This window comes from Polyodon spathula, chromosome 36 (assembly GCF_017654505.1).
Source record: "Polyodon spathula isolate WHYD16114869_AA chromosome 36, ASM1765450v1, whole genome shotgun sequence".
NCBI lineage: Eukaryota > Metazoa > Chordata > Actinopteri > Acipenseriformes > Polyodontidae > Polyodon > Polyodon spathula.
The window spans coordinates 3931740-3953315 of record NC_054569.1 but is presented as its reverse complement, the minus strand read 5'-3'; the positions used below and the strand labels follow the sequence as shown (position 1 = coordinate 3953315).

The 21576-nt window shown below is 39.2% G+C and overlaps 1 protein-coding gene across 4 annotated transcripts; it reads right to left on the bottom strand.

Moving 5' to 3' along the window:
- Positions 1-4758: 4758 nt before the first annotated feature.
- On the bottom strand, positions 4759-21115 carry ttc12 (tetratricopeptide repeat domain 12). 4 transcript variants are annotated; one of them, XM_041235021.1, is made up of 21 exons: positions 20833-21113; positions 19886-20064; positions 19415-19445; positions 18962-19039; positions 18725-18846; positions 18509-18568; positions 17992-18063; positions 15636-15696; positions 13961-14149; positions 13242-13311; positions 12523-12611; positions 11912-12080; positions 10851-10943; positions 9579-9642; positions 9118-9252; positions 8785-8889; positions 8005-8073; positions 7407-7508; positions 6664-6763; positions 5446-5671; positions 4759-5117 (listed from the first exon to the last, which is right to left on the bottom strand). In XM_041235021.1, the coding sequence occupies exons 1-21, from the start codon at positions 20885-20887 to the stop codon at positions 5048-5050; spliced, it is 2139 nt and encodes a 712-aa protein (XP_041090955.1). In that variant the 5' UTR covers positions 20888-21113; the 3' UTR covers positions 4759-5047. The 4 variants fall into 4 exon arrangements, with proteins under 4 accessions (XP_041090955.1, XP_041090956.1, XP_041090958.1 ...); XM_041235022.1 differs by lacking the exons at positions 19886-20064; positions 20833-21113 and adding an exon at positions 19791-19868; XM_041235024.1 differs by lacking the exons at positions 19415-19445; positions 20833-21113 and having other exon boundaries at positions 19886-19968.
- Between the last annotated feature and the right edge of the window lie 461 nt (positions 21116-21576).

Below are 21576 nucleotides of genomic sequence, written 5' to 3'. Positions count from 1 at the left end.
CTTGTTGATTTTCCTGCCCCAGTTCTTTGAAAGGTAACTGTTGTAGAGTTTAGTACAGAGGTATTGATTAGGAAATTGCTGACAGTTGACACTGTAAGAGGTTTTGCTGGCTTGATTTGTGTTGTGTTACTGTTGACAGTGCTGGGCTTTTCTATGCTTTCAGTTATAAATTGTTGGGTCGGATTGAGAGTTGACCTCGCTGCTGTTGTTAGAACTGGAATTGTTGGTGTGGGAGACTTAATTTGTTTAGTGCTTTCTTCATGGTGCGATGAGGCACTAAAGTCTGAAATGATTGTCTTGTTTTGTTTGATGTCAAAGGCTTTGGCAGTAAAGGCGGTTCTTTTGGGAGACCTGTTGGATGCATTCATGTCTCGAAATGTGCTGGATGTGGCTGGAGGTGTGACACTCTCTTTGCTTTGGATTTTAACTTCAGAAGCTGCAGTTTCAGAGGCAGGCAAAGGCATTGGCTGGGTAGTTGTCTGAACAACTGTCAAGTCCAGTTCTAGAATTTGTGCCGAGGGTAAATCCTGCTGCTGTTTGACATCAGTGCTGTTAGGTTTGCTGAATAGTACGTCGGGAACTAGAGAAGGGGCTTTGGCAGTAAGTAACCGAGATGCATCTTCAATTCTAAATGCAGTGTCCGTGTTTAAAGGCATTGTTGGTTTTGGTAACAAGAAGGATTCTGAAGATGCTGTCTGCTTTTTGGTAATACTTTGAACAGTGCTCAAGCCAGTTATGACTTTGAAGACCTCCTCAATGTTTAGTAATCCTCTTGTCGTTTCTGGGGGTGCAAGCTTGTGATCAGGTGTTTCCTGAATCAAATTTAATTTGGGTAAGGTAGAGGGAAGTACAGGCTTGGGTGATACTGGAGTTGTTAAATGCAACACTGGTGTGGAAACATCTGACAGAGTCTGAAGGGACAGTGGTTTTATACTTAGAGAAGTGCTGGGCTTCTCTGAAGAAACATGGAGGAAATGACCAAAGGAGTCTACAGTGGTGTTCATTAACAGATCTTTGGCAACAGGTGTTTGAGGTGGATGAGAAGAAACAGGGGAAGAGTGGGTTACTGTAACACAGCTGGAGCATCCAGAAGTTAAACTGTTCTCTTCTTGTTGAATACTGCTTGTCAAATGACTGTTCAGTAATAAGAGATTATTTGAACCAGTGCTGATAGGCTTGCTTGTTCTGCCTGGTTTGGGATTCAAAATTATGAAAGTAGTCGGTGTTACATTTTGCGTTCCTCTGTGAACTTCAGGCAAAGTGCTGCTGATGAACAAGTGGGGTCTTGGTGATGGGGGGATTTTAACAGGTATGTGAGCCACACTGGTTGATCGTGCCACATCTATCTGCACCCCAGCTCCATTTTGTACTGTTGAAACACTGCTAACGCCTTGTCCCTCGGTCACTGTTTTCGGTACGATTACATTCCGACTGTCGGGACTTGGCGTTATTGTGACATGTCTAAAATAACCACTGTTTAAATGGCTCGGCAGTCTGTCGGCACTTGTGTTCAAGTTTGTATCACTTGTCATGGTGAAGGTGGTTGGGATATCAGTCTCCATGCTGGTCTGCTGAGGGGTTCTCTTTGAAGAGATGTCCTGAGCAAAAGGTTCCATTGTTATAAAGCGTGCAGCACTTCTTGAACTGCTTTTCAAAAGATCTTGCTCGAGAGAAAGAAATGTAACGGCTGTACTCGCTGCTTGGGATACAGCAGCTTCCTGTTGAAATCGGTTAGCTGCGCGCTCTGTTAAAGCATCTTGAAACAGAGCAGACGACGAAAAAGTAGCTGACATTAACAGACCCTTACTGAACGGCACACTAGATTTCTGAATGTTTGCAGATAACACAGGTCTTGTTGCACGTGGTAATACAATCGATTCAGAGCTGGCGGTTGACATCAAACTACCTTTAGTGGGAAGCAATATTTGTGTGCTTGTCACAGTCAGAGCCGATAATGTGTCAGGGCTTCGTTTAGTTACAGCTGTGGTTATAGCTGAAGTTTCGTCTACTAAATCAAGCTGCCCTTCAAGCATATATCCAATACTGTTAGTTGTGAGTGGCATGGCAGAAGCTGTGTGCCTGTCAGACACTTCTATGGTTGACGTTAAGGTTTTTATATTTGTAGGTTTCCTAGTATTATCAGCAGGAGTACCGGTAGTTTTGAACACTTTTGTAATTATTGTTCCAGCTGAATTTGGCAGAATATTAGATGGGCTAACTGAACTTATGCTCAGCATGTGCACTTTATCAGTTGTAGAAATCAATTCTACACCTGCTTTGTCCTCAGAGGTTGTTAAAACTATAAAATCTCCAATACTTTTTGCTGTGTGCAATTCCTTCTGCTGGGGGAGGATGCCATTATGTATTGTGTTTGCTAGTTTGGATGATTCCAGTAAAAAAGGTGGCCTGTCGGTCCTCGACAGCTTTTCTGTAGCTGTAGTTATCACATCAGGTTTGCTTGTCTGATAAACAGTGGGGGCTGGTTTTGGACTAGGTTCTGTGAAAGAACCAGGCATTTTAGATAAAAATACAAGGGATGCAAGATTATTGCTTATTGCCATAGTCTGACCGGAAGAAATGTGTTCAATTTCTTTTCCACCAAACAGAGTTTTCATCTCTGTAGGACTCCCATTTATCAGTGACTTACTGGATCCCAGTGTTGATGCCAAAACCGCTGCTTCATAATTAGAGATTAGTGTGAGACTTTGCAGTTTGCCAGTGCTTGCAAGAGAACTCTCATCAGTCTGGCTGAGTAAAGCTGATCCATCTTTTGTCAAAATGCTTCCTACTACTGCACTCATCAGTTCTTCTTTGGTAGTTGAATGTCTTGATTCATCCTTATCTTGCCTGTGGCTTTTGCTTTGTGTGGACAACAGCATTCCATCTGATGAAGAAGTTACAATCTGGGGCTCAGAAGTTTGATTCTCTAGATGCACTGCTGCTTTCTGCATTGCATCGGGAGGTGCTTTGCCTTGTGCTATTGGAGTTTTAATTCCCTCAAAGTTATTGTCTTCTGGAGAAAGTGTCTGATATTTCTTGAGTCCTTCATTTTCATAAGTAGCTGTTATAGGAAATGTTAAAAAAAGAAAGAAAAAAGGTAGAAAAACAAATATATTGGTGATCAGGATCGATTAATTTGAAACTAAATCTGAAAGTATATATCTATGTTTCTACTTAAAAAAAAGCTAATTTAATGGAGATAAAGGGGTCTATGCCACTGATTTAAAGAGAGACAGATATAAATTCTATTTAGGATCTGGCTTTGTGTAACAAAATGTTTTAATGATTTAAACATTAACTGATTCTGAGTAGAATGCAATGGTCTTCAGTGTGCATATTACTTTTTAAAAAGTTTTTACAAAACCCTTAAGCTTGACATGCGTGCTGCACCAAGTAACATGACAGGTATACATTAAACAGACAGAGTGCTACAAGATTGTTCAAGGAGATTTCTTTATAACGTTCCAGCATACGTGGTTTGACTTTACAACATGTTGCAAGTAGCACCATGCAGGCTGGCATGCATTTCTTTCACTTACAACAGTTTTAGGAACAGATGCAAGCATACAGTCTAACACATGTTATTAAAACAATCAGAGAGCATTTAACAAGGCTAATTTGGCTACTGGCACATGCAGTATTTATCTTCAAAAGACAAAACTATTTTGAATATCGATTCTTCAGAAGCATTGCATTTTGCTGTACATAATATCGGCAATCATATATTTAAAAAAAATATATAAAACTAGATTCTTACCTGTCATTTGAAACAGTCCGATGATTAATACGTTTAAATAAAGTCTGCTTCTCATATTCGAAAGCTTCACAGTTTCATCTTGCAACGCTGCATCTGTTTTGCTCGATCTGCAATTCACTTCAGTCTCTGATTTGCATGCTCTTGTATATTCGAAGCTCTCGTTTTATACCAGGATTGGATTGCTTTAACAATAACGCTAGTTATAGCCAACATGTTCTACCAGTGAGGGCACACAATCCAAGCGCTGACACACACACACAAAAAAAAAGAGCTCACACATCACAAAAGATTTATTTTTCTTTACTTCTAAAAGCCATTTAAGTGAAGCCAAGTTATTTTGGTGTCACATAAGAACAAGGTGTTGCATAAGAACATGCTGCATAGGAACACAAGCTGGGGTGAAAAACGCTTGCTCCTGTCACTATGACAAGCTTGTCTGCCCCTGTTGCTGCTTTATGTGCAGGCTATGAAAGACATATAATACAATGTCCACTTTCTCATTTGCAGAACAAGCACACTATCCTCACAAGACTACAGATCTAAATTATTTTGTTTTGCTTCAGCAACTCAGTGACAGAGAGATCATTTATCCCAGTAAGAGCTGCATGCCTTTACAAACGACATCCCTAATGCTGTCGATGGCTGATTTTAACAGCATAACGTGCACAGGTTGCTGTGTTAATCGTCTGCAAAATGTTTTTTGTTTGCAATGCGCCATTAGGATAATATATGACGAAAAGGGAATTTTAAATAATGAGTCAAGTCACTCAGTTCAGCATGAACACAACACAAATGTTCTCCATTGTTTTCAGGATACAGAGTAAAACAAATAATGAAGGTTCAGAAAGTTACCAAGTAAAAGAATATATCACGTCGTCATTTTTATTTTATTATCCACACACTGCAAAAATGCAGTAAATGCAAAATACCAACTTGTGCAGCTCTAAGGAATACTAATTCTGGAAACAATAATGATACATAAACAGAAACAGTCATTTGGGTCATTCAGTCAACAGTTTATTGCAACAAAACAATAAAAAAAAAAAAAAATAGTAGTGTCCCGGGAGCAAATTATAGCAAGTTGCAGAATATTCAAGCAAAACTGAGAAAAGCAAACCACTGGAAAGGACTTGCAGTAAGGGAAAAATGACACATTGTTTGAAGAATACTTTAACTACATTTGCACAATAAATATAACACTGTCATTTTTTAAATGCAGTTTAAAAAAAATAAAAAAATAAACACAGTATAAAGTAGATACACACATTGTATATACAGGCTTATAAAGCACTACTTGATGTGCTTCATGCAGGAATTAAGAATTTCTAAACCATGAAGTTGACGAAGTAGACTCAGGTGTCTGTAAAAGCAAGAAGGGCAAATCAAGTTAGAATCAAAAAAGCATTCCATCTCAGCACAAGAAAACATTGCCTATATGCTTAGAAATAAAACTGCCAACTATGTAAAATATCTACATAAACACACAACATGCTACCGGCACACATGTAACTGGCAATCTTCAACAACCTCTCCATGTAAATCTCGCATGATCAAAATTGACAACTTTTAACGCAAGTCAGCACAGTAAATGAAAACTGCGAGCTAAGAGACTGTGATTAATAATCGCTGTGTGGATACCGCATTTTAAAAGCATCGCCACACTGAGGGCTCGACAATGAAATCCATACCGAGGTTCTGCGGTGCACAGCTTCCCTAGAGCGATCGCTGCGTTTTGCTGGACTGTGGTTTTCCTCGCGTCGCCTCCAGCACATTTTAATAAGATCTTCACAATGTCAGAGTTCAGAAGGGCTGTGGCTGCACCAGGTATGTCTATGCATTGACTTAGGCAGAGAACTGCATTGCCCACAGTCAGCTCATCCTCCACAGACAGAAGTTTTACCAATGTACAAAACTCTGTTATTAAACAAAACAAAACAAAACAAAAAAAACAAACACACTTCTGTTATTGTTCTCTGTGTTTCCCTGCGGTATATGTATTTACACAGTGAACCAGGACAACAACGCCAGGAGATTTAACCCATTCACACAGAAGACTGGATCATCAACCAGGAATTCTTCCAGTTTTTTTATGTTCTTACCACAAGGCTTACTTTTACAATGGGCTCCCAAGGAAAGTGACATATACTGTAGAGCAGGATCCCTACTCATCCCACACTGGCACAAGTTATTAAGAGTATCAGATCTGTTTATGTGTCTATAGAGAACCGCATATTCAGTCTGTGTGTATGTCAAAGTGATATTTTACCATGTGCACCCAGTGGATATAGGTCGTGGTGATCTGCTTTTCTCTGCAGCTCGTAGCTCTGATTCTGGTGGGGTGGAGGGGGGGGGTGAATGTCACTGACATGTCTGTTTTTGCCTGTTTTGTTGATTTAATTATTTAGTGTATTTGTAAATAAAAGGCAATTCATCTGCTCATTCTGCTTCTGCACTGTTCTTCCTCCTTTGTTATAATGCCTTTACAATAGGAAGAAAGGGAACGATAACCCAGGATAATACATCTTTAAGAGCAAGCAAATATTGCGTGTCTTTTCATTTTGTACAGAAAGCAACTGCATTGAAAAATAATTACATTTGTGAAACAGGGCTGACTCAATGGTCTAATGTGTTTAATAGGAGTAATTTAAAGTTTTTATTATAATAATAATAATAATAATAATAAATCAGCTGTAATGAGCTGTCAGAAAATTAATTATGCAGCATTCAAACTACTGTCTTTGTTAACATCGACTATATAATGAAGATTAAGAGGATAATAAAACGCAGCTACATTTACTTGCTGTTGTGAAACATGTACCCGTGCAAATAACCGCATTGCATGTTTTAAATATAGATACAGAACAAATAACCCCCTCCCCCAAATAATCACTTTTTAAACTGCTTACTTTTATCCAGTTTCACCAGCTCTTCCGAAGCCTGCCTGCTCTGTTTGGTACAGACTGCAAGGGTCATGACAGCATAGCGCACGGTCACCTGACCTCCTGCCTGGAATTCACAGTACAGTAGTTAGCACATGACAGCATAGCGCACGGTCACCTGACCTCCTGCCTGGAATTCACAGTACAGTAGTTAACACATGACAGCATAACGCACGGTCACCTGACCTCCTGCCTGGAATTCACAGTACAGTAGTTAGCACATGACAGCATAGCGCACGGTCACCGGACCCCCTGCCTGGAATTCACAGTACAGTAGTTAGCACATGACAGCATAGCGCACGGTCACCTGACCTCCTGCCTGGAATTCACAGTACAGTAGTTAGCATATGTCAGCATAGTGCACGGTCACCGGACCCCCTGCCTGGAATTCACAGTACAGTAGTTAGCACATGACAGCATAGCGCACGGTCACCTGACCTCCTGCCTGGAATTCACAGTACAGTAGTTAGCACATGACAGCATAACGCACGGTCATCTGACCTCCTGCCTGGAATTCACAGTACAGTAGTTAGCACATGACAGCATAACGGTCATCTGACCTCCTGCCTGGAATTCACAGTACAGTAGTTAGCACATGACAGCATAACACACGGTCACCTGACCTCCTGCCTGGAATTCACAGTACAGTAGTTAGCACATGACAGCATAGCGCACGGGCAAGTATGAGTTTTGGCTCTTGTTCGCATTACCTTAAGGAGTTTGAACATTTTTTTCACTGTTCCGGCCTTAACTGCCTCATCCACTGCCTCGCTGGACTGTGGGAGAATGTGGCTCAGTAGACGGGTGGTTTTCTGAAACAACAACATACAGCACATGTTGACATTGGACATAAGCTCACAAGCAAAGCACCACACAATATGCGGTTCAAATTGAGCTCTGCCATTGGTAATCCTAGGATTCGAGTTCTACAGAACTTTGTCCAGGATGTCGTGTGTGAATTGTGCAGATTGTGCAGATTTTTCTGTATGTAACTCAGGTCTTCGGTTTTTCAAGGTACTGACTTTAGGAGGCCCAACAAGAAGTAACATGAGAGTCTACAAAAGTTGCATTTGGATCATTCCCTTTTACTGCAAGTACTGCAAAGCACAGATAAGCAGTTCACACATCACATAACATGAATATAAAAAGCCAGCAATTAATCTGAACTGTTATAATCACACTCAATGAAAACACCACACACCCCTCTGCATGCACCTTTGAGCTAAAGTGGCTGTATTTTAATTAAGAGGCTCATACATTAAATGCATGGATAGAGTAAAAAGGAGTTAATAAAGGAGTTCTGCTTACTGTAATAATGTCTCCATCCATGCAGCACAGCAGAGTTACACCCCGAGCCGTGATATTAACAGCTTCCCCCTGAAGTGAAAAACATGGACGCACTATTAAAACTAATTGAAAGTCGGCACACAAGATTTAGTGACTGTCAGGAAAAAAGTTAGAGCACAAGTAGGACATAGCATTCCGTTTAAAAGAAAAACCATGCCAAAGTAAGTTCTTTAAAAAGGGACTGATCTCAGCACTTTATATAATGATACGCTGCTCTGCAATGCATTTCCAAAGGATAGAAATTAGACCCTGACAGAGGTGCTTGCTATTTAAGAATACATTCTTTAACACAACTAGATTAGAATAGCCAGCAGTCCAGATAAGTTTGTACACATTAAAAAAAAAAAAGAACTCACAAATACGCACTCAATTTAAATGTAATGCGCTAAAATACTCATACTGCTGCACAGCTCGCCTGCCTCCCCTCCCACCTCCCCTAAAACTTCCACTAACAACTACATCTCCCACAATACAATGTCTTCTGTAACTAGGAAACTGTACACAAGAAAAAAACAACCCAGCAAACATTAGCCACTCTCTGGCTAGCCCCGTTGTCTTTGCAGCCAATCGCAGTAAGAATAAGAACACCTGGAAGCTACACAGGTTGAAGCGTAACCACCCCATTCCAGCTACAAATCCAACTGGAACCATCGTCACAGGCAACCGCAAAAAAAATTCCCATACACTGCAAAATAGCGTTGCATCGATGTACAAGTGGAAGCACAGCAAGCTATTTCTAACCTGAATTACAGCGTTGCGTTCTAGGGAGAGATTCAGCATCAAGCCAAGCAGTGCAGCTGCAATGTCTCTGTGTTGCGAGTCTTTACTGGAAGACAGATAGTCATCCTGACGAAAAAGAAAACGAGAAAGTTTATACTGGCATCCAACGTGTGACTTAAAAACACTTTACCCCATCTCCTTTCAGTAACATAAAAAAAAAAAAAAAAAAAAAAAAAAAAAAAAGACAGCCAGAAAGTTTTGGACATCAGATTTTTGTAGAACAGACTGACTGTTTAATTTTTTTTTTTTTAAAGTTGCCCTGTCAAAAACGTTTCTTGGGTTATAGTTTGTTACCATGGCAACTAGGCAGGCTTCCCAGCACTCCTTGGAGTCTGCCAGCTGTTTCCGGATGCCCTCGTCTCCTGCCATATTGCTCATTGTTGAAATGCACTGAGGAAGCACGGAGCGATTAGAGGATGAGAGGCTCCTCTAGACGGGTGAGAATAAGGAAGGTAAAAGCAAAGGTGTCTTAATTGTAACATGTTCCTTTAACTCACCACACGCTTACAGAGTTATACATGCTTAACAAGTGGGTTTCGTTAAAGCCTTATACAGCTGTATAGGAGTTCCCTGTAAAATGTACAAAAACACAGTTAGAATAAAGGGGTCAGCCAATATAAACATATGCGACTATACAATTAGCCAAGATTGAAGAAATAGGAGCTAACTTGGCCCTAATGAAGCAGTGAATCAACACCCTTCAGCTGCCAAGCTTGGCCTTTTTAATAAGCAGGCGGCTTTTTAAAAGGTCTTACCAGCAGGGTAATAAAATGAGGCATAACAGCTGTTGCAAAGTTTGGTCTAAACTGAACTCTAAACCTAAAAAAAAGAGAGACAAGATTTAGAAGACGATGCAGAGCTTTGACTCAATACCAACTCAAGTTTGGTGCACAGGCGTCTATACAAGTACAGGGTGATAATGAAGTTATCTATAACTTGAAACACACTTGCAGATTCTTAGGCACAATTCTTTGGTAAAGAACAGCAGACACATTTTTAGGCTAATGCCTGAGTAATGAGAGCATAACTCACTTGACATAGGGGTGGATTTCAACTTCTAGTCTAGGGAACGCATTTACACAACATCAAAGCTACTGCAAAAATAATCAATCTGCCTTACCAAGGACTGTTACAAGACCTTTCAGACATGTGTCAAAAGCGAGAACTAATGAAAGCACTCTGAAAGGAACTCTGCTCCTCTGCTTTGCAATTAGCGTGTTTATTAACTGACATTGTTAAAGTATAGACGTGGACACTCTGACCTTTGCATGTACTCTGCATGGCTTCTTGTTGCGTTTAATTAATCATCTAGTGAAGCAATACATCAGCAAATGTGGTTCAGCACTCAAGAGATTAAAATGTCAAGTTACTTCATTTCTAAATGTATCTTCATCAAGCAGTATCAGATGAGCAATACACATTTAGTATACAACTCAATAATAGTATTCTGCTGATTGGAATTCATTGCTTTAATTGCAATCCAATAAGGCAAAGGAAACACTGAATGACTCATTTACATTGGCTGAGCAATGCTATGGATTATTTTACTATGCTCTCATTAACAGGGTTCCCTTAGAAAAGTTTCCCATAGTAAAAGCATAGCAAAGTATAATAAAGCATAGTGAAAGCACAGGAATATATAGCTTGGTATGGTAAAGTACATTAATCCACACGGCAAACTATGATAAATGCACTGGATAGTGTGGGAAAAGCATGATAAACCTACAGAAATACCATGTAGAATTGCTGCGGTAAACTTTAAGGTTGTAAAGGTACAATGTGGTATACCTCTGCCAAAAAACAACTAGCCTTTAGTTACACCCCACCTCTGTTGTGAATTAAGCATGTTTTATATTGATCTAGTAACTCTGCCATAGAGGTTCAGTGCATCTTCATGCTTAACTTTGCAAATACTAGAAAACAGACACTGACACACGAAACCAGCTAAACACAATGTGTATTCAAATCTCATTCATCACAATAACACTCAATTGCAGCAACATTCAACACCCTCAAAGCTATATTACTTCTTTTCAACGGCTAAGTTGGCCATGATTCCTACAGCATTGGTTGCAATGACATCTTGATGATGCATGCATCCCATCAACCTTTCCAGCAGCCTGAAAAAAGAAATGAAAATTCATGAACAAATTGTGAAAAGGTATTCCACATGGACCTTACTGAAAATATAATACAGTCAAACTGGAAATATCTCTACAGCTCTGTCCAAATGTTTTGCATCAATCACCCTATAGCATTAGCTCGTTTTGCTTCATAAAGTCAAAGGGAACCTGCTGAATCACGTTACGTTAACATGTGGAATTGCACAACGTTTTGTAATTTTCCACTCTACTTAATCAAATACTGTCTTACTATTGTGGCTTCCATTAGACTTCTGCGATATCATTTTGTAGTTTCTTTGATTACGTGAAGTTCTAGGTGACGCAAAACTTGTGAGCATAGCTGTATACCGGCTCTATCACTTCATTTGTTAGTTTAATAATTGTGTGGATGTCCCTTCATTTTAAAAGTTACAATGTCAGACAGACATATCATTTTCTGATCATCCAATTAACACATGATTTACTTTTTAAAATAAATTCAAAAATATTTCTTTAGAACTCATACAGCACAATGCTTTTGAGGGGTTAAGGTGGCGCAATGGAATGATTCGCTTGACCTTTGACAATTTGTTTCTGTGGTCTCAACGTTAATCCCTGTCACAAGAATACGGTCGCGGCGGGACTGAAAGACAAGTCCAGATCGAGGTGTTTGCAGAGCTCTCAGGACATGCTAGAATGGCACCATTGTCACTCCCCTGTCACAAGCACTGCATTTACAACAGAAACAAAGAAAGACAGCTTCAGTAGTTTTTGTTGCTGTGGAAGGGTCTGCTAATGGAGACATGCGCCTAGAACATGCAACCCAGTCATCTTATCAACGCTGGAAACCGAAGAAAAGAATAAATCAAAAAATGTTTTTGTTGAAACCTGCCACTGGAAAAAGTCTGCTTCAAATGCCAATACAAGCTTCAAGAAAGAAAAACTGTGTGCATCTTATGTATCAGATTTAGAATAATAAAGCATACTTGGTCAGATCCAGGTTTCGAAGCAGCAAAGCCCTTCCATGTTCAGTCAGTGAGTAAATCAACACCAAAGCCACGCACTCTTTCTGGATCTCGGGCTTCTCCGACGCCAGCATTTCAATCAGGCATTCAGTGCTGCCGGCCCACTGCATCAGTACACGCTGGTTTTCCTCTAGAACACAACAGCATTCCTTATAAGAGCAAGATGACGTAGATGGATTCTGAACGGTTCCTTCACCCAGACAGGATGGTCCTTGGGAGAAGCTCTCATTGACACTGACAGGCTGTGGTTAAACAGAGAGAGCTTTCTGTGTTGCACCTTTCATGGGCACAAACTTTCAAGCAGAAGAAAACGGACTAGAGGGCACTACCGCCTGGAAGTTTACCATTCAAACAAGGTCAAATATGAAAGGAACGGCAGAACAATTAAGTCCCTCTAATTTAAAGGTTTATTGTGTTCAATGTTTTGCTCTCCTTTATTTAAATTTTTTTGCTTATTTTAGACGTTGAAAATTCCGCAATCAACTACCCTGTGGGTGTGCGCAGGCTAGTTTGAGAAACAGGGACTGGACAGACTGAATGCTGTTACAGATGTCTGAAATCAATTAGCTTACCATTTCCTTTGCAAACTGCCTGCCAGAGTACCAGCACAGAAACGCACAGTTCGTTATTAAAAGGATCCTGTGATTTTACAGAGAGACTCCTGTGAAGAACAGTGTGCATATTAATCTCATTTCAGACCATTCTAGTCTCTTATAACAGGTGATGACAAAAGATAGCTTGAAGTGTTTAATCATATTCTCATTTTACTAAATGTGTTCATTTATTATAATATACTATCCTGAATACCATTCTGTTTGTAATAGGATTAATTACCAATTCTTAAAGACAATGTGAAAAGTACAGGCTACCTCTACACAGGCATGGGTTGATCTCATTGGCAGAAAAATTCTTCTCTTCCCTTTTATTGGTAAATACTAAACTATCATGCTGTTGTCAAAAACTCAACACTGTATAATAATTAGGGTATGTGACGCTTTTGAATGAAAAAATATGACTTTATACCTTCCTTGTGGATAACACACTAGAAAGGGTAATGAAAGCTGTGTGTATTCATATGAAGCAAGCCGACTGCCATTACAAGAACCATTATCAAACACATACTACACCAGGGTTTGTGCAAGAGCTCACTTTGCATGCTCGAATTCTCACCAAGTGACTTTCAGAACTACCTTGATCTCTAGTACTGAAACATTTTAATTGTCCATTCTGCACCACACTGTACCTTTCACTATCTAACTCATGTGTAGTAGCACAGCCGTGATCTCCTTACCTTTGTACAATGATATTGCTGTTGATGACACTGAAGCCATTGTTTATTCTGAATAATGTCTGTTCGGTGCCTAGAATAAATAAAAGATAATGTCAAACCAGTCAAGCACGGGGCTGTGGCTTTGGTTGGCAGATCTATCATTCATGAAGACTCTTGCTGAGTTTTCGAAACCGAAAACCAAAATTCAAGGTCATGGGAAACAAGGAGAGACGTCAGTGCACATGAAATGAATTCTGGCACAACATTGCTTTCCTGTTTTGTATATGCACAGTATAGAAATCCTCACTAAAACATGAGGCGGGATACAGAAGCAGCTACAAAGCAGTGCAAAGCTATCTGAATAGCAGACTTGACAAGGTGACTGAAACCTCCTTCAGAACTGTGCAGCATGCTGTGTAATACACTCTGGCACTCAATCTAGTCTCCAGCGAGGCTGAATAAATGTTAAAAACCTTGACCTGCCCTGAGACACACTGGCAAGCACTGTTCAAAACAAACAGACTAAAAAGAAGAAGAAAGGCTGAGTGTGTCAATTCAGCAACCTCCTATAAAGCGTTTTTCTCTAATAGCACTGAAATGCTTTAAACTTCAAAGAAACGAAGATTTAAAAAGCAATGTGTCAATACCATGTTAAAAGGTAAAGTCTGGCTGATAAAGGCATAAGTCGAAACATTTGTCTGCTTGGGCTATAAACCTTTGTTAGCTCTGTTAACACTTACAATCTTTAATTCTTTCCGTCAAAAGTCGTATGCCACCAGCATAGTAAAGGTTTACTTGATCGGGCTTCGCAAGTTTCTGAAGAAGTTCAAGCAGCGAGGTGGCATTCTCTTTCCCTTGTTCAAATTCTTCCAGTGCTTCCTTCTCCTGGGTATTTTTCTTCTCTTCACAATATACCTGGTTTATGTAATCTTGAAGCAAAATATGTGTTATTAAAACAACCGAATTAATTTTGGCATCCATCTAGCATTCACTCCGATCTAAAGACAGAATGACTAGTGCTAAAAACAGACCCTGAATCCAGCTGTTTAACTGAGATCCATACATTTTCGATTCATTGCTCTTGAGATACAACATGTCTATTATCCAATACAACAAAAATACTAAAATAATTAAGCACAGAGGAGAAATCAATATACCATCAACTGTAAATGGATTAGTCACACACACAATATATTGACATTAAACATGTGGAACCTTTTAACAGGTGCTGTATAAAAAGTTATGAATGTTTACATCATTTATAATAGAAATTTGAGTACAACCTGGAGTGGCAATGTTATGAAGCTCAAGATTATAAAAACTAGGATTTGAAAAAATAATAAAAAGAGCAGCGACAACACACATACATTTCACAAAACACGTTCACAAAATATCAAACAAAAATCACCAGAAATTAGCTGTATAATATATCTTGTTTTCACACGTTCTGGTCTAACAGTAGCCCCTTGCTCTGGCTTTACTGTGACAGCAAGGTGAACAGCAGGAGCTCTTTGATTTTCTGTGCAGTGCAACACTTGAGCATATTGCCCTTCATGTGGGGTACGCTGTCGAGGTCCTTCCCTATGCTGGAATTACTTTAACATGTACAGTACGGTGCAAGGGCATGGACATCTGCTGTGCTTGCTATTCAAAACAAAAAGACACTTGGCCAGTCTGAAATATCACGGAAAGCTGAGTTTACTGGTTTTGTTATATTGGCTGATTACCATGATGAAGAAAAAGTTACCCCATCTTAAAACAGCTGCTACCTTCAAAAGCAAGACGTCTGTACAGAAAAATCCAATCTCAAGTGTTATGTTGTTCAGTTTTAAATTCATATATATATATATTTAAGTATATATCTCGCAGTTTCGTCGTTCATCTTTAATCACTTTGCTTTGCTTTTTTCTTTTAGACCGTTTTTTGTGCTTCTTTTAGTATTTCTACGTTTCCTTTGCTGTAAAATGCTTGAATAAAGAGCTTGGTAGCTTTCAAACTGTACTCAAGCACATAACAAGACAGTAAACCACGACAGCTTTCAATTAAATGGTAGAACAAATAGTTGTTCTGACTAAAAAGCATCTCCAGCAAACCTCTGTAGAATTAGATCTGCTATTCCCCTTGAACCACACAAACTTCAGAACTAATTCTCTGAATTCTTATCAATGTTGGTGTAAAGATAATGAACCACAATAGGCTTTTCAACAATTTGTTTAAATTGTGAAATTTAGACAAGTTTTAGCAATTGGGTGGTGTCTGATGATAAGTTTTATTTTAACGATTGATTGATAAGTTTTTTTTTTTTTTGGGGGGGGGGGCTGACTTTTTATATAATTATTTTCAAAGAAATAATGATGAATGCAAAAACACAGAACACAACCTTAGCTTTAGCAAGGCACGGTGGCTTGGTCTCACCTTTTACCAGCCTCTCTTGCATCGGATCAATTTCCAGTATCTTTTGATAACATCTGTGAGCCTGAAAAAAAAAGAAAAAAGACAATTCATATTGTACTAGAACAAAAATCCAAAATCTGACTTTACAGCAGTAGAGGTTTTATAGTGACTGTACCTTCCGATGTTTAAATATTGTAGTTCTATTCTTATATTTGAATGCTTTCATGAGGTTACTCTCCCAGCACACACAAGCATTTTTCGTAACCAGAAAGGTCTGACAATCCTAATTTGGTTGAAACTTACGGCAATTTCTAACAACAAAAAATAATGTATTGGAAAGCATAAGGGAAAATCCCCATGTAGTTATTCTATTCCCTTTGGTGAAAAATGCATTATACAGCAAAAGGAACGAACTTGGGCTGACCCACCTCACAAAGGTTTAAGCATGGATTTAAATTTTATACAAGCACATGCTTATCGCTGTATCTCCTTGGAGGGACGCAGAAATACATTTCCGTCAGATCCCAGATATGAAACAACTACACATCATTAAACACAGCTGTTAGTTTACATAACTGTGTACCGTCTGTGTTTCTTTTTTTTCACTTTAATTGGGAGCTGCTGGGCAGTGATCTGCTTGTTACACAGTATACAGGGCAGCCATCCCTTGTGCAGTAGAGCTGTGCAGTCTGTAAAGGGCATAGCAAGCAATAATAGGGGAATTTAACTGAAACAAATCTAAGTTTATAATAAGCCAGTCTTACAGTCTAGTTTTATTAGAATTCTTACTGGTAATCTCTATCATTGTTTAAATTAAGGATTTGCTAATATTTCAACTTCAACTCTAACTGCTACATCTCCTACCTTTGTATTGGGTTCATTCCAACTGCAAGTAGACCACTGAGAGGGAGCTTGCATTGCTACACAAAGTCACTGAGAAAATCTAAAGTGCTATTTTATATTAAAAATGTTTTTTATATTGCCTCTGTATGTTACTTTAATGCACAGCTGTCTTCACAATTAAAGAGGGCCCCTACTCAACTAACTAGACTATAGTGTTATCAAGATCACCAGGACACCCTGGCTGACCTAAGCACTCCCCTCCCCGGGCGGCACTCGGCCAACTGTGCACCGCCCCCTGGGAACTCCCGTCCAGGGTTGGCAGTGGAACAGCCTGCTCGAACCGGAGACCTCCAGGCTACAGGGTGAAAACTGCCCTCCATGCGCAGAGCCTTTACCGGTTGCGCCACTCGGGAGCCCCTCTTATTAAAAATCCTTCGACAGCTTTATTTAAAACGCCTGTTATTTGTTTAAACTGACACCACAGAACCAGAAGAATATGTTGGTATATTTCGGGATGTCTTTGCAATGAAAAAAAAAAAGTTTGTGTTGAAAGCAAGTGTTCAACCTTCAAAAATGTGTCCATTTAAAACTCTACAAAACACCCAATCCTAAAAAATGCTCCTATAATAGTAAATGATTTGCTGTCAAACCCTGAGCTCAGCATGTCATACTGGATTAGCCCAGAGGAGAAGCTCGGACACAACACATTTAATCACAGATATGTGAGCTGTGTAACTAACATTATTACTGTATTACAAGATACTTCCAGCTGCCCACAAAACGCGTTTCACCGGATCAATTAGATTTTCCACTGAGTGAAAAGCAATGGGGAATAAAATGTGTTAAACAGGAACGTGAAGAGCAGACATCAAGCACATGGGGAGAATGCTAAATAGAACCAATCAACTGGGAGAAAGACATACTTTAATCAATTTCATTCACGACTTTCTACAAAAGAATAAAGGGCAATACTCAATTAAACGTAAACTGTGCTGAGACAAGGGATTAATATGGCAAACGCAATTCTGGATGAACTAATCACGTCCGAGTGATTTTAGTTAATCTTTCGAAGCACACTACCGTATATTGCAACGGCACATTTACAATTTCTAATTCAGTTTGGATTTTCAGAACATCTTTCTAAGCAGCAGTGTTTTCTTTTTTTATTATTAGGAGGGGTTGTACTGGGAAATGTTTGTAGTGATGACAGAACAATTACAGAGGTCGGTTAAAATGAGTAACTAAGTAAAAGCATGTCTCATAGTTCAGGCAGCTGTTTCAAACTTTTAAATGTCCTTTTCTTGGGAACCTTTTTCACAGATTGCCTAATCCAGGTTAAAAAAAAAAAAGGACAAGGACTATAGTTTTTAGTCTCAGTTAGCACATCAGGGAAGTCAACAGGTGGATAGCAAATAGGAAACAGACTGTCAGAGGACCAAAGAGTTGCAAGAGATGCTGAAGAAACCAATTTGACACATACAGTCTCCCTTGTGCCTATATCAGTATTATAAGAGAATATATAATATAAACCTACCTCTTCATAATTCTTCAATGCAAGGTTAGCTCTTCCCATGTGTACATATGCCTTTAAGCACTTCTCATTGCACTGTGTTGAAAAAATAAATAAATAATGAACAGCCATTCAAGTACACTGTGCAGCTGCAGAGCAAGTTAAAAGCCTCCCGATGGAATTAATTTGGATCACAATAAACTCCAGCTAACAAGCACTCCCTCCTGTTCTCTACTGTATCAGTTCAGGATTACTATGTTGGATACAGCCTTGCAACAGGAGTTATTATTCTCGGTTTCTCAGGTTTGATTTCAAAAGAGAGAAGACACCAAAAGAAAGTGATTAAATGAAATTACAAAGCGATGTAATGTGTTACTATCATCAACACCATGTGAAACCATCAGTGGACATGTATATGAGATCAAATATGTGCTAGCACATTATTCAACTTTAACAGTCATGTGTTGCACATTGTTATCAGCTTTGGGCGATTCTCTACAAAATGAAAAAGCAGCTAATTATAAAGATACACAGTACTTACTTTTAATGCCCATTCACAGTCATTTACAGCTTCTTTGTATTTCTCCAACTTGATATAAGCCTTGCAAAATAAAACAATGTAATCACTACAAGACACAAACATTAAAGCACTGATCGTATTCTTTATAACAGCCAGTGCTGCTGTTTTGCTGTGCCCTACACTGCACCCAATTCTCTAACCCATAAACAAAGCTGATTTTCCCTGTACAGTACAAACCTGTGCCCGGTTGGTATAGAGGACTTGCATGTCTCGCAGTTTCTCAAGTCCTTCACTGTAGCGCTGGACTGCGGTCTCATAATCACCTTTGGCAAACGCCTCATTTCCCATTTCTTTTAATGCTGCAAAAAGGAATGGTCAGTTTTTATTTATAATGAATTAAACAAATGCCGTCAGCATAGAGGATAATACACCAGTAAAAAGACAAAAGAACAACGTATGCATGTAATTACACACCCTTAGCCAACAATTCATTTTCTTTACGTCTTTCAGATCTTTCGAGTGCGTCCTTTTCTAAAAGCTTCATGAAGTTCTCTAAAAAAAGAAAAAAAAGACATATATCTCAATATATCATTAGGGTAAGTGAATATAATATTTTTTATTAAAGATCAGAAATACAAGACACTGTTATAGAAATCACATTAAACTTCATCAATGGGGGCACCAGAGCCTGATTAATGTGAAGAGGTTGTAGGTTTTGCATTGATATTAAAAAAAAAAAAAAGAAAACACACAATTCACAAACAAACACAGAAACACTAAAGCAGTGTAAAACAGCACAGCAGTTACTGGATCAAACTTCAGCATTAACTCATCTTACAAACAATACAGGCAAAATGACTCAGTACACATTTCATAGCATGCAAAATTATTATTATGATTATTTTTTTGCATACAAGGGCACAGTACCTTGGCTAGTGTCTGCATCATTCCGTAAACCCTGAAAAATATTTTGGAAATGACAACTGATCCTATATTACACGGAAATGCATTCATTTGAAAACCAGTTGGAGGTACTTTAGCAATTTGCGGCAGTAACTAAAGGAATAGCTTTATTACCAAACCACAAACTGACCCCTTCCATTACTCAAGCAGCACATGGGGGACCCACATCAACAAATACAACTATGCAGATTATTATTAGCCATCGCCATAAGAAAGTAGTAAAAGAGTATGATTATGATATTTTTTTTTCATGTACCACCCCTTTAAAAACGTTTACCCTGCCATGTTATCAGCAATACTGGCACTAAAACACATGCAGGTATCTTTAGGGTAACTCAACTATGGCAGAGCAGGATTGTAGTGCTCTGCTCCTCGGCTATGAATTCTTATTCTTGTTAGGCCACATGGAGTTCAGTTTGAAGGCAGTATTCTCACACAGGGAGCTGCGCGATTCTCTGCTGGTTTATTGTTTATTACGGTTCGGTTCAGTCTCGTCTTGCACGGCTCGTCCACCTCCCCCTTCTCTTTAAGGGCTGATATCAGTTGATCTGCCTTTTCTGCAGCTCTTTGTTGTGAAACAGCATCGTTGGAGTTCATCTCCTTCACCAGCTCACCTGGGAAAGAAAGCAAAAACTTTATTAATCAATCTGATCGCCCATGTTTTTTTTTTTTTTTCAAGGTGCTTTTATATAATCAGCTGTAGCTGGAGTGTATTGCACATATGAGCTCTCTTTGTATTTTTTACTATGTACAGCACTCTGGGATGCCATGGTATAAAGGATGCTATATATAAAAATACATTTCTATTGGATTGCATTTGGTCTCAACCCAAACCAGGTTTCAGTCACAGAAACAGGGTGCATTTTGAGCTTTAACTCTTAAACCTTTATGAAAAAACACTATTGCACTCTAGAACAGCAAGCATACATCCACCGAAAACCCAGCTCATTACAGGCATAACTGCATTACAGTATAACGCTACAGGCTTAAAGGTGTGCTCGATATAGTTTAAAGAAATCATTAATGGGACTACTCTTGCCAACTAGAATCAGTTACTACGGCAAGCGGTCCAGCTTGCGCCCCTGCAGCTTCAGTTAAAGCCCCTTCACGAATTTAAACATAGGGATGTAATTTATAATAAAGCTGAGAGAGCACAGGGCTTAACCAGAATGCAGGCAGCAGACACCAAAGAATGACCTGTTAACACAAAACCCAACAGGACAGTAACAGCACGAAATGCACAGCGGGTAGCAAGTTAATGTACCTCGACAAACACCAGACAGCATAATAATGCTTCAGCGCCCTTCCTGTTCGCTATACTCGACAAGCAGCTGAACTACATCACAACACATACTGTACTAATAGTTAGTTACTATACTTACTTATCTGGTCCACCTGCTTCAGAAACTTCTCCAGATCGGCCGCCTCCGCTGTCATATTTACTTCTTGGTCAAATCAAAACGATCTGAAACGAGTCCCCTGCAAACAGTATTATTAAAGCAGGTTAATTTAAACTGCCGGCTATATCATTAGTTACTGTGTGTGCAGGTGCAAGACATTTACAAACGCTTAGCCACTGATATAAAAATTCACAGAAAGAGACTAAACTGTTTGTACACACGATCCCGGAAGTGAGGCACCGGTGTGTTGTCTGCGTTGCACGTCGATGCACGTTTTCCATAATTTTAACGTGACTCTTAACTTTTATTTAAGTACAAAAAAAAAAAAAAAAAAAAAAGTTGTGCCGTGCCTGAACGACGTCTGTTATATAGTTTTAAGATAACGACGTGTTACCTTTACTTTTTGAACAGTGCAGATTTGTAACTACAAGTCAGTCAGGACGCTTAGCGGGTTACCATGGTTACCGGTCGCTGTAAAGGGGTAGGTAGGACGAGCGACCCCAGAAAGTTTTTCAGTCCCTAACACAGGGGTAAGTTATTTTAGTGAAGGTCCAAAATTCTTGCTTACACAAAGGTCAAGGTCCGGAGCACATTTTTTTTTACTCCCATCTCCATACCGCCAAACAAACACAGAGCTACAGTTTTATTATTATAAAACTATAGTTTTATTATTATATAAAAATGTACTGAACATTTAGTTCATTCTATTTATAGTGCCAGCAGTGG

Coding starts and splice junctions, on each gene's coding strand:
- ttc12 (XM_041235021.1), bottom strand. CDS start 20,887: ATGACAGCGGAGGCGGCCGATCTGGAGAAGTTTCTGAAGCAGGTGGAC. Junction 18,569..18,724: donor TCTATACCAACCGGGCACAG/GTTTGTACTGTA, acceptor TTATTTTGCAAG/GCTTATATCAAGTTGGAGAA. Junction 5,118..5,445: donor CTGTGCACCGCAGAACCTCG/GTATGGATTTCA, acceptor TTGCTTTTACAG/ACACCTGAGTCTACTTCGTC.